The 13,308-nt window shown below is 50.3% G+C and overlaps 1 protein-coding gene across 1 annotated transcript in view; it reads right to left on the bottom strand.

Annotated features, from left to right (window-relative positions):
• The window catches only part of NAT8L (N-acetyltransferase 8 like), a 29,780-nt gene extending 26,541 nt beyond the window's left edge, over positions 1 to 3,239 (bottom strand). The window contains exons 1-2 of the mRNA XM_052682448.1: positions 2,697 to 3,239; positions 1,428 to 1,592 (exon numbers count right to left, since the gene is read on the bottom strand). Of these exons, the coding sequence (XP_052538408.1) occupies positions 1,428 to 1,592; positions 2,697 to 3,030 (499 nt within the window). The 5' untranslated portion in view covers positions 3,031 to 3,239. The remainder of the gene's footprint in view (positions 1 to 1,427; positions 1,593 to 2,696) is intronic.
• Positions 3,240 to 13,308: the final 10,069 nt, after the last annotated feature.

The raw sequence follows: 13,308 nt of genomic DNA, 5'->3' as shown, positions 1-13,308 counted from the left end.
AAAAATTAAAGCCCACACATTCCTCTGAAATTGAAATCAGCCCTGTTAGGTATCAAGAAGCAGCAATGCTGATGGCTGGAAGGCATGTTGTCAACACAATGTTGCAAGTGGGGGCACTTCCAACTCTTCATTTGAGTCTCTCCTACAAACACTGGTGTAAGCACACCCCGAACTGCAGCCACGCACATCTCAGGCTGCAGGGACAGATGCAGCTCAGACACCTAGAAAGCTTACACTTGCTGCTCCTGCTCTCCTCAGCTCTCCTCCCCCAGCACCGTGTACTGTTGGACCTCACTGCACAGATTCGGAAAGGTTAAGCCACAATCCGTTTATTTCTGTGACAGCAGCTTAAATGAATATTGAGCTCTTTAAGGACACATACAAGTTACACATTGTTTTGCTGTCATGAAAACAAGCACTGGAAATTAAATATAACCCATGTAGATGGACGCTACAATAGGATACAATGTCCAAAGGAAATGCTGTTAAGGCATTTTGAGACTTTTATTACAAGGTAGGTATCATTTTAGATGGACGCAACACTAGGAGTGAGGAGAACAAAAGTTTGTGGCTTTTATTACCAATGAGGAGATGATCCCTAGGAAGAGGCCTGCCACACAGGGGACAGCAGTGATGCAGCGAAAAACATTACATGGAGAAACCAATGAGCGGTACCCTGAGAGAGCAAATGATTAATGGCACACCTCACCCTGCCCGCTCCCCAAGAGCACAGTACAACCACAGTGCAAACCTCCAACCCCAATAACAGCCCCTGGCAGCCCAGAGAGGAGCCACAGCTCTGGCTCTCAGCATGGATGTACACCTACAGAAAGGGAATGGCACATTCTCCCCAACAAATTGCAAAGAGACTTCTTTTTATTATTATTAATCATGTAGGGGCTATTTGCAGTTTAACAGTTAAACATTAGATGTTATGATTTCAATTACATGCACTTGTGTAACAAGCAGATGAAAGCATATGTCAAACACCTGCAACATCCCTTTACGTACCTGATCTATGCCTCTTCCAAAACACTTGCATAAAGGAAGGTTCTTCTAGAATAATACAACAAAACACATGCATTCTCCATTCCCCACACTCCCTGATACACACAGGGGGCAAAGAAACCCCCAGCTCAGGGAACACGGGGTGCACCCAGCTCCTTCATCGAGCATGGAGAGCACAGCCCCCAGTGTCTGCCTGCAGATGTGGATGACTAAACATCTTAGGGACACACACACACACACACAAAAAAAAAAAAAAAAAAAAAAAAAAGGATGGATTTGTGCTTGGCATGTCCTAAAAGCTGCATTCTGGCAACTTTAGAGCTGTGCTCAGTGCTGCTGCAAAGAGGACAGGGTGCCAGCAGCATGGGGCAGCCACAGTCCCCACTGGGGGGAAGGCAGCCCTGGGCACTCACACTCACCTGGCGGTTTCATGTAATATTGCTCGATATCAGACATGTCCGTATGCAGCGCACAATCGAGATAGTGGAGGATAACTTTTCTGCTGAAGTAGTACCTCATGCCCATCAGAAAGATGGGCAAGCAGCAGGTCAGCAGGAAGGACTTGGTCACAACAAAGCACATTACTATGGAGATAAGGAAGAGAAATAAACGACACCTGTCAGAAAAGAGAATTTAGTGTTGATTTCAGAATACAAACTCATTTAAAAAAATAATTTTAAAAAATAACAGAGCAAAACAGACATTTGCAGCTCACACATGAGAATGGTGCAATCCTCCCTAAGTGGTGCTAAGTGACAGTGCAGCTCAGTGTTCCCGCAGTGCCGGGGGAGGGGAGGAGGGGCTGCTGGGGGCACCCCCTGCACCCCGTTGTCAGTTGGGGGTGGGCTGTGCTGCAGGCACGGCACTCCGCAGCCATGTGTTTGGCACTGCGGCAATACTATTTCCATCCTGGGAAGCACTGGCTGCTGGGGAGGGGCACAGCCTTGGGGCTGAGGGTCCACGCAAGGCCTAGGGGGCTCCTGGAGGAGGGAACCCTTTAGTACCAGTTTCCCAGCACCCCACTACTGCCAGGGGTCCCTCTCCAATACAGAGCTTGAGGTGTTACTGCAACCACCAATAGCTTGAGAACCCAGCCTTGGGGTGGAGGGTGCGTTTTCACAGAGGGGGACATGCATTATTACATTATTATTCACGCAGAAGAGGAGTTCACATCATTACTTTCAGGAAGGGCAGCTTGGGCATAGATTATTATTTTAAAGCGGGATTTCAAAAGGGGCCGCGGGGTTATTTGCGGGAGGTGGGAGCACCTTGCAGGGGTCATTTTGAGATTGCAACCCCCGGGAGGTGACACCCCCCGCCCCCCCCAACACACACACACACACACACACACACACACACACACTCGGAGATGGAGGGGCCCGGCCGTCTCCAAGCAACCGCTGCACGCGGTGCGCAGGGCTGCGCGCTGCGGAGCTGCGCGCTGCGATGCGCGCACCGCTCCCATCCCACTCCCCACCCCCCCTCAACCGCCAGCACGGAAAAACCGCAAGGACGCGCAACCTCCGCGGGGAGCCCCTCACCGCCCATCAAACCCGCGCAGCGCAAACCACCCCCCTCTCCCTCCGCCGCGATGCGCTGCGCTCTCCGCATCGCTGCGGCTCCGCGTGGCTGCGGCTCTCCCGACTCCGCGCGTCCCCGTGGGGACCCCGAGCGGAGCTGCTACTCACCCGCCATCAGCGCGTAGAGCAGCTGGGTGAGGGGCTGCTGTTTTAACCCTCTGAAGGCCGTGTTGGGGATCCGCTCCATGATACCTTCGTAGAAAATGCGGCGCACCACCTCCTGTTCGGAGGGGTGGAATTCGCGGATGTAGACGTTGTCGCGTTTGGGTTCTTCTTTGGGGGTACCAAGGGGAGCAGGAGGGGAGGAGGGGGAACCCGAGAGGGTGGGCCACATTTGGGAGGAAGAAACAATGATGGTGTCTTTTTTGGCTCCCGGGATTGAGTCATGGTCTTCCGCCACGATCTTGGTCTCACAAACCATCTTGGGAGACAGACAATGCATGCAAACGGGGCACGGGGAGGAAAGGAGAAGAAAAACGGGGAGAGGGGAAAGGGGAGGGGGAAAGGAAAAAAAAAAAAAAAAAAGAAAAAAAAAAAAAGGGGGAGGGGGGAGGTGCGGAGCGCGGAGCAGGGCCGGAGACCCGCGGGCAGCTGCGCGGGGCGCGGAGCAGCGTAACCGGGCGGGACGGGAGAAAGGAGCTGCGCTGCATTTTGGAGAGGCATTTATAGGGCGGGGGGGCCGCGGGTCCTCGGGGTCCGAGAACCCCCCGCATTGGCTGCGCGGGGTCGCCATGTGATCGGGGGGGGCGGGCCGCCTGCCCACCTCCCACCCCCATCACCCGCGCCGCCCCTTTGCAAATTACTACGGCGCGTCCCTGCGCGGGGGGCGGTTTCCTCCCGCGTGTCGCGCATCTCTCCTCTGCGTCCGCGCACGGGAACGCCGCTTTCTTTCATTCTTTCTTTCCTTCTTTCTTTCTGTGTTCCCATTCTGGAACAGTCGCTGCGAATGCGCGGAGCCCTACGGTTAGACACGACCGCGGGTGGGTGCGAGGGATGCGCGTCCCTGCGGGCTGCGGCGCAGTGTGGGCGCTCCGCGGTGACTCATGCGGCGCGGCTCCCCCCCGCCCCATCCACGCATTGAGTGCTCCCCGAGCCCACGCGGCCCCACATCCGTCCCCCACGCCGGCTCCGTGCCCCGTACCCCGATCTATAACTTTTCCTGGGGGAAATAGAAGGCGGGGGGATGCGCAGCGAGGAGGAAGAAGAAGAGGAGGAAGATGGACTCCTCCTCTTCGCAGGACCCGAAAATCTTCGCTCTCTCCCGGTTGGAACCGGCCGGCATCTGCCCCAGGCATGCGCCGTGCGGGGACGGTGCGGGAATGCGGAGCGGCGGGCACGGGCACCCACACTGGTGGCCGTCTCCCTCCCACCGGCTGCCCCCCCGGAGCCCCGTGTGAGCCCCACTTCGAGGTGCACCCCTGGAAATCCTATCCTCCTGCGGGGTGCACCTGCGCGTCCTCCTGTCCGTTGCCCCCTGCAGCCTCCTCTATGGATGCTGCATCCCCCTGCGGGCTTCAGTGCATCCCCCATTGGGGCTCCACTGGCACCCCGTGGGCTTGCATCCCGGGTGAGGTCCCCAGGATGGTGCGCAGGCAGCTGGGGTTTTGCTCCAAGCTTGGTGCCGCTGTAATGATTTCGTTGCTTCACTTTACCTTAAAAAAAAAAAAAAAAAAAAAAAAAAAAAAAAAGGAAAAAAGTTCCAAATCACAGAGGGGGAAAGATGAGGCCAGGGCTTGGAAGCTCTCCCACCCGCTGAGTGCCGCCGGCACCTGCAGCCTCACACTGTGTCTGGTGTCCTCGTGGGGAGTTGGGGGGCCGGCCATGAACTGGTCCTTTCTTCAGAGCATCTGAGCCGGAGTCCCACCCGCACCAGAGTGGGGTGACAAGATGTGGCATTGATAGCAGCTCAGCAAGTGGGTCGCAGTGAGGGAGCAATGTCCCCAAGCAAAGAACCTCCCGTGGGAGGGAGATGTCCCCGTATCCCCATGTCTCTGGCACATCTCGCCCTCAGCAGAATTTGCCAACGTGAAGGCAGAGAGGCAGCGGATGGGGAAAACAAACAAACAAATGGGGCAGCGTTCGCTTTCGGATTGTGAAAGCTCCAAGCCAAAGATAGGAGACTGCTGTTTTAAAAATATAATTCAAGCAACACTCAGCTCCATATGCCTGGGTGAAGCAGGCATTTATTTTTGTTTGATCCTTTCTACGCTGCTTATTTGTGAAATAACGAAAGTAATCAAAACAACTCATTCCTTAAAAAAATACTGCTGCAGTTATGTAATAGCCAGGAAAGCTCCCAGTTCCAGTCCCGCTCTATGGGCCGGAGTGTTGGCAGATGGATTATTTTTAGAAAGACTCCAAACACTTGTTTACTACTTATGCTGCATCCTGTAAGCAAAAATGAGCATCCTCCCTTTGCCCAAGGTGAGGATGTGCTGCTGCAGTGGGGAAACTGAGGCACAGAGGGGCTTTGTGCACCATCATGCAGCAACTTAAAGGAGCCACAGGCACGGCACCAGCTTTCCCAAGCCCTGTCTGAATGCCAAACTTCACCTTTTGTCATTGCCAAGCCAGGTTTTCAGGTTTCTCCAGGGCTCTGGCAGAGCAGCAAGGAGGGATGGGCACTGAGCAGGCGGCTGTGACGGATGGAAGCAAATGTCAGTGAATCAAGTGCCTCGCTGCAATCGATTGCACAAGGCAGGCAGGTTCCCAGACAGCAGATTTGGGGCCCCGGAATAAAAAGAATATTGTTAGCAAAGCTTCCTGGCAAGGCAACTGCACTGCCCAGAGCTTTCAGTCTGTAAAAGCGCAGTTGTCATCCCCAGTTACTGAGGATTTTGCTCCTCCAGGACCTGAGGGGAAGTCACCCACATGCCATGACCCACTGTTGAACCTCACAGAAAGAAGTAATGTAATGAAGATGGACGTTTCGGAGTCTGCCTTTCATGCCAGTGCTCCCAGCAGCTCTCACTGCAGTTAAAGAAGAGCACTTGGTGCATGGATGCTCGATCCATTTGTACGGAACAAATGGGAGCAAGTTGTGGTTCTGAGGGCTAAGGAATTTTGGTTTTAACACCCCAAACCAAAGTGGATTTTCCTGTAAATCTTGAAGCAACAAACCCCAAAGGTGATTTCAAACAACTTGGATGCTCTATAAGAGCATCTGTTCCTAAGGGGTGGTAGGCACCAAGGCAGGACCTCGCCAGCAAACTTCAACCTCCAGACCATGATGTGCTGGGCAAGGAAATGTGCTGTGGGAAGGGACTGTGCATAGCAACACCAAAGTGTTGGCTCTGTCTTTCTCCTGTAATAGCCACAAGCAGCCACAATCCTTCCCTCACTGGGGGCAATTAGTATACTCCAGCAATTAACGGGTTGATGGCAAAAGCTACCCCAGGTTCTATTGGTGTGGTGGTGTCAGAAGGGCTCTTCCCAGCACGGTTTGGTGGCTCCAAACCCTATCTTCTGCAATGTCTTCATCAGTGAGTGACCAAGGCAGGTGCTGAGATTTCAAGCTGTTGTTCTCATCTGCCTCCAGGTCCTCTTTCAAAGCTCAGCTTCATCACTACAGGTGGCTTTGCCATGCTACGGGCACAGGCACCCGCTCAACTCAAGCAGCCCAGCACCATGCTTTAGCTGTAGCAGCCTCTGCTTTGTTGGGCTGCAGGAAGAAGTGAAAGCCTCTGTCAGCTGCAGGTGTGCATATGAATGTGAGCCATTTGCTTAATAAATAGCTTCCTAAATGGTGATTAATTAAAATCTCAACTGCATGACTTGGGGGGAGACTGAATAGGGCATGAAGGAGACACCACTGAAATGGTGGGAACAAAGACCACACGTGGCTGGAGGAGCACCAGGGCTTTAAGCCAGGTGCATGTGGGAATGCCACAGGTGGTGCGAGCCGGGGAGTGCTCATTGCTTTTTTTTTTTTCCTCCCCTCTTGGAAAAGTACCTCTCTCTGCAATCAGCTTTTCCTCTTGCTATGATTAACCCGCAGCCACTCAAATTTTGGCTACTTGCTTGGGTCAGCAAGGTAACAGCGCTAGGAAATGCGCTGTATCATGAGCAGCTCTGTCAATGAGTATCTGTCTTTGCTAAGGAAGGAAAGAAGAACCTAAGGTTAATGATTGTACTTTCGGCCAACAGCTACTTTGCTGGCATTTTTAACAGCAGTGATTTTAACTGATGGCTGAAGCACAGCTGTAGAGGGCTGGCGTTTTCCTGCCTTTGCATGCTGGCTTGCTGCAAGAAGCAGAGGGAAATTTTCCGGTATTTCCAGTTTTGCCGTTCAGAGATGCCTCCAGGCTCTGTGCTCACGGCCTTGGTCCCCTTCCCTCTGCACATGGGGACAGCAATTGCTCCAGGTGCAGAAATAAAAACAATGGCATGGAGTCACATCTGCCCATCCTCATTGCTCTTGGGAGCATCAGGATCTTAAGTCACACTCCCCACAGCTGACTTAAGCTTGCTCCCCTTCTCCTCAGAGAGAATTGTAGAATCATTAAGGTTGGAAAACCACTATTATCATATAGTCCAGCCATCAGCCCATTCCCACCGTGCCTACACTGTGAATTCTGGGAAAAGTCTCCTTTTGTTGTTGCTGTTTTTCTTTGTTTGTTTGTTTGTTTGTTTTTGTTTTAACTGCTATTTTTATTTTCAAGTGGGATTTAGTGGCAGGCACTTGGTTCCAGACACAGTAACTTTAGGGAAACACCAAATATTGTAAATGCTGTAAAGCAATGGGCTGGAACTGGGGGCACAGAGGCATGAAATTTTTAAAGGAGCATTTTCAAATGGAAAGAAGGTTCTCTAACTAGAGGATCCTAGAGGTCTTTTCCAACCTTAATTCTGTGATTCTGTGACTCAATGACTTTCCCCTCTGATGAGTGGCACAACACAGCCACTGTGATAAATGTTTATAAATGTCCAAAGGTAGGTGGGAGGCAAATGGATGAGGCCAGGCTCTTGCTGGTGATGCGTAGCCATAGGACAAGGAGCAGTGGCCTGAAACTTGAACGTTGGAAGTTCCATACAAACATGTGGAAGAACATCTTTACACTGAGGGTGACGGAGTGCTGGGACAGGCTGCCCAGAGAGGTTGTGGAGTCTCCTTCTATGGAGATATTCAAGACCCATCTGGATGCCTACCTGTGCAATCTATTGTAGGAAACTGCTTTAGCAGGATGTTGGACTCAGTGATCTCTCAAGGTCCCTTCCAACTCTTTCTGTGATTCTGTGTCATCCTGCGCTGCCATATTTTCATTAAAATCAAAGTCATAATGGCTTGTGAAGATTAAATACTCCAGTGGTATTTTTGTAACAGTAAAGTTACTATAGTCATGGCTCTGGACAAATTAAGAAAAAAAAAAAAACAAAAAAACCCAGAGGCCTGGTATTACCCTATGGCATCCCACCCCAATGATGGGCACAGCCTGGTGCCTTGTAGTTGCTGGGAGATGCCACCCTGCAGTCCTGGTGGGAGAAAGGCAATCACCACTGCTAGTGCAGTCTGGAAGAGATGAGCTGGGAGAGCCATCCCATCTCTGTGGAGCAGGAGAAAGCCAACGCACACAGACCTTTGGCGGCGCTCCCCAGAACTGCACTGCACTGCTCTGCCACACCTGGGGCTCCTTGTCCCCGCTACCGGTGCTTGGGTGCACAGCAAGGAGACCTGCAGGAGAGCAGAGGTTTGGTGGAGCCTTCTTCTCCTCCCTGCTTACCCCAGGAAAGCGAGCGGGAAGGAAAACTTGTTGCTTCCCGTCCTCCCTATGACCCTGTGAGGTTTTTCTGCCCTGCCCTCCCCTCTGGTGTCCTCCCCCAAACAGACGCCAGTGTGAGCTCATCATCTGTCTTCATGCCATCCAACTGAAAGCCTTCCACCGCCCAGCAGTCCTGCAGGTGCCTCTGTTAGAAACATCCCTGTAAGACACGGTGAGCTGCTCCCAAAGCAGTGCTCTAAATGCACTGCTCCTGGGCAACAGTAGGCATACTACTACTGATACTAAAAACCTGGCAAAATAAGATGCAGTTTGGGTGCTTTTTTATTCCTGATTAATTCCTGCCTATTGTCCTATTTTCCTCGGTCTGGACCACCAGGGCTAATGCATGGTGAAAAACCATTTGTTGAGCTAACTCCAGCCCCATGCTTGTGGGACATCTGCACAGCCATCCATCCTCATGATGGTTGCATGTCATCCCTCCTGGCTGCCAGCTTGTTCAGTTGGTGGCTCTGTGTCATGCCTGGGCCAGGATTTCGTTCCTGTACATTGCTCTGCTATTAAAAATACAGTATTCAGACCCTCGTTCCCCAAAACATCCATGCACGCAACACAGCTGGGGGGGAGGGTGGAGGGCAGACACTGGGCTGGAAGCAGTGATTGGAGCCCAGCTCCCAAGGAGGTGCTTGATGCGGCTCTGATTCATGAGTTTTGTAGGGGAAAGCCAGGAGCAGTGCTGAATGCAAAAGGGAAGATCAGAGGATTTGAGTTCCGGGCTTAGCATCTCATTTCAGCCTGTCGATGGGAGGCTTGAAGCCTGGTGAGGAAAAGCTCCTTGCTGCCGTCCCTCATCTGCCCGGCAGCTCTCTGGGGAACTGCTGCCGACTGCTCCGAAATTCAATTTCTGCACTGGCGGTGGCACGTTGGGGCTGACAGTAATTGCTTTCTTGGAGGAGTGGCTGCTCACCTCTGCCGGGGACGGGGCTGGGACAAGTGTCCTGCCCCAAATAGTGGGGTGGTTTCGCTGAGAGCACAGCTGAGAGACCTGAATCAGCACAAAGCTTCTGGGGGCCGCGCATTCACTCGCTGCTGCTACCCTGTGCTATTTCCAGCACATCTCCAGAAAATAGCTCACCCCCTGCACAGGGCTGGCTCTCCACAGCAGGGAGCAAACTCAGCGATTTACCAGAGGGATTCTGCTTCTTATTTTAGACTGCTATTTTAGCCTTCCTTTTGTTTTTACATTTCTCACTTTAATTCCTTTTCCTGCAGTGGGAATGAGGTGCAGCATCTCACTGTTCCATGCAAGTTTCATCCTACCCCAGCTATTGCCTTTAAGTGAGCGATAATAGATGCTCTGAGCAAAATAGCTGTTTGATTTATTTATTTATTTATTTATTTATTTTTCCAGTTGAAACAGTGGAGAAGGCAAAACTGGACTTTTTGGCATGTCTGATCCAGGGCAGCCGCTGTGATAATAGGTTGGAAAAGATCACTAAGATCATCTAGTGCAGCTATCAACCCATCCCAACCATGCACACTGACCATGTCCTTCAGTGCCACATCTACACATTTCTCAAAAACTTCCAAGGATGGTGATAACTGATAGTTGATTTGCTGGAAGGTGCATAGTCCTCACACCAATTGAAAATGCGTGTAATAATGTGTTACCTTGCACTACCATTTGCAAATGGCCCTTCCTGAGGGGCATTTTGCCATGCAGTCTGGCATTTATCAGCTGCATGCAAGAAGCTGGCCATCAGATTATCTGTGCCTAACATCTGTTGGCCATCTCAGTTTCAGTGGACAGGATGGGAATGATAGGTTGCCGTCATATGAGTCTCTTCAGTTGCTTCAACACATCAACAATCTGCTGCAACCAAACCAAGCTACATCTGTTATTCCTATAATGCCAACTATGTATCATGTTGACTCATTTTCTATTAGATCCAGCTGTTCAGGCTGATATGCTGATTGACCTTTTGAGCTTGTACAGCACTTGGCTACCAGAGGCCATCAGACATGATGTTGACACAGGTTCAAGGCTCACATCCATCCTGCTGGGGTGAGGAGGCATTTCACCCACCTGTTCTGAGCAGGAGCACCTTGGAGGATCAGCTGGCCATTGCATGAGGCCACCACTGTGTCTGCGGCATCAATAAATCAGTCTGGCCCTGAAGTTTCAGTCAACTCTGTAACCTGGAAAGTACAGCTCAGTCACTCAAACTCCAGCTTGCAGGAACCATAGGTTCAAATCACAGCAGGACCTGGTTCTGCCTTCAGCTTTCCAAAGCAGGAGGAGATGCCACAGTGGTGCACATGCTAAAAATACTTCTGAAATATCATGTGGCAGCCCTGCAAGAAAAGCATGCCCAAGGCTTGGGGAAGGGAAGAAGACTGGAAGGCAGGGCATGAGGCTGACCAATGCACATAAATGAAATGTAGGAGATGAATAAGTAAGGAGAGAATTAAACAAACAAACAAACAAATAAAAATAAATAAGGAGAAAATAAGATCTAGAGGAATACATTCTTGCAGGCAATGATTTCTTAATGGAGCTCTCATCCTTTATTTTTACCCATCTATTTCTCAGCATTTAGCCCCTGAAACTGAATCTCCAGTTGAAGTGCAGTCCAAAGTTATCCAGATTTCCTTCAACAAGGAACGAGTATTCACAGACCATTCCCAGTTAAAGCTAGTCTCATCTGTCCTGAAAACCCTTCAGATATGGGGAAGTCTGCAGTTTTCTTCAGTAATGTAATCTCCAATTTTATTGCCTAGCATTTAAATCTCTTTACTCCTCATACATAACCTACGTCACTTTTGTTGTGCATTACTCCAATTACATCCTATTCTCCTGCCAGGAGATGAGGGACCACAACTGAACACCTGCTTTACAGCAACCTTTTGCACATTGGAAACCTATTATCTTACGGCTTTTTCACCTCCTTTTGTAGACTAAGCAAGTCTATTTCCTTCAACTTTAGCCAAAAAGTATTTTTTCCAGTCATTTGTACTTAATTTAGAACATAAATCTTGGATGATACGCCCAGGTTAAGATCGCAGGCAGAAAACTCTCTTGCTTCAGTTTGCTGGAAAAGTGATCAAAGAAATTGCATCTCCATACATGACAGGGTGTTTTGCTGGTGCTGCCCCACAATGAAGAAGAGGCGGCACAGCCCTTCTGCAAGTTTTCAAGCAGGGACTAAGTGTGAGGTTCCTCCCTTCCTTGAAGCTACGGTGGTTTGCAGCAGGTTTCTACCTTTGTTTCCACAACCATATCCACTGCTCAGCATCTCCATGAGGATTCCCAGCAAGAGACACAGCCTGGACAGAAATCTCCTCTCCTGGGGTTTTCCCCAAAGGATTTCCTTTCCTTTGTGTAGATCAGAGCTTACGTGGCTTTGGTGTGCTGCCACCCAGGCTAGGTGTCCTGCACTTTCTGGGCAAGGGATATCTAGAGAAGGAGAGACACGACAGCACCCAGACAGCACATCCATACCATGGTGAGGTTTAGTTTTCCTATGGCACTGAAGCTTCTTTGGGTCCCCAACACATAGGCCAAGTTTTGCAAACTTCTCATTTCTGCTTCTGATCATCCTCTGCTCATTTCACAGCCCCCACAGCAGGTCTGTGTCCAGCACAGGTGTCTCTTTTGGTGACTCATGGAAGGCGTGAAGCTGTTTGCAGGCTGGAGGGACACACCAGGCACAGCACATTTTGCTGGTTTTGCTATCTGTGTGGGACTGATTGTGGTAACAGCTTGTCCAGCAAGGAGAGATGTGCGATAGCAAGATGCCAGATGAGTAAGACTAAACATGAATTGCCTCTCATGTCTAACAGATCAAACACAAAATGACCCCAAGAAAGTCCCCCATGTGAGAGGCAAACGAGAGTGCTGAACAGCACCTTCTCTTTAAGAAGTTTCTTGGCCTCACAGGGAAGGACCCACTCAAAGGACCAGGGACCTTGGCTGCTCTGCTCTCTGATGCTCAGTGTCTCCCTGGATTTTTCTTGAACCACCCCAATTTTCTAACAACCCCTTATGAAAATCCCTTAGATCTCATTAAAAGAAAAGCACACAGCAAACAGCACAGAGACACAAAGTTACCTTCCTGCTTCTTCGGGAGATCTGCTGCATCCTATAAAACCTCCTTGGAGGGGCAAGGCAAGATCAAATGCTCAAATTCATAGAATCATAGAATCATTAAGGTTGGAAAAGACTTCCAAGATCAGCTTGTCCAACCATCAACTCATCCCCACCATGGCCTCTAGCCACGACCCTCAGTGCCACATCTCCACAGTTCTTGAACACCTTCAGGGACAATCACTCCACCACCTACCTGAGCTGTTCATTCCAATGCCTCACCCCTTTTTCAGAGAGGAAATGTTTCCTGATATCCAACCTGAACTTTCCTTGACAAAAATTGAGGCCATTCCCTCTCATCCTATAGCTTTTACATGGGAAAAGAGGCCAACCCCCAGCCTGCCACAACCTCCCTTCAGGGTGCTGTAGAGAGTCTCCCCTGAGCCTCCCCTTCTCCAAACTAAAAATTCCAGTTCCCTCAGCTGCTCCTCATGAGACATAAGCTGCTCCAAACCCTCCACAGCTTCATTGTCCTTCCTTAGACTTGTACTATGGCCTCATTGTCTTCCTTGTAGTGAGGAGCCCAAAATTTAAATCTCCTGGGGCTTTTAGCCAAAGATGCTGCCATCAGCTACCAAAACCTCCTGCCAGAGCTTTGGCACTGGGGCATGGGAATGATCCCTGCAAGTGCTTTGAACTTTTTAAGTAAGTGTATGTTTTAATCATGGTGTTTAAGGTCAGAAGGAGGAGATGCACCCATCAGAAGTAAATGTTGGCCAGAAAGGGGAGAAGCCATAGTAAGGAGTATGAACACATTTATATCTAACTTGCCTTTTATACTCAGGTAGAGTTTTCTTCATAAGTAGATGGGGACAGTGTCATTCCCTAAGCAGAGGTGGGTAATGCCTTTTCACAG

This window comes from Tympanuchus pallidicinctus, unplaced genomic scaffold (assembly GCF_026119805.1).
Source record: "Tympanuchus pallidicinctus isolate F22 unplaced genomic scaffold, pur_lepc_1.0 scaffold2, whole genome shotgun sequence".
NCBI lineage: Eukaryota > Metazoa > Chordata > Aves > Galliformes > Phasianidae > Tympanuchus > Tympanuchus pallidicinctus.
The sequence above is the reverse complement of the archived record's forward strand: the minus strand, read 5'-3'. Positions and strand labels throughout refer to the sequence as shown.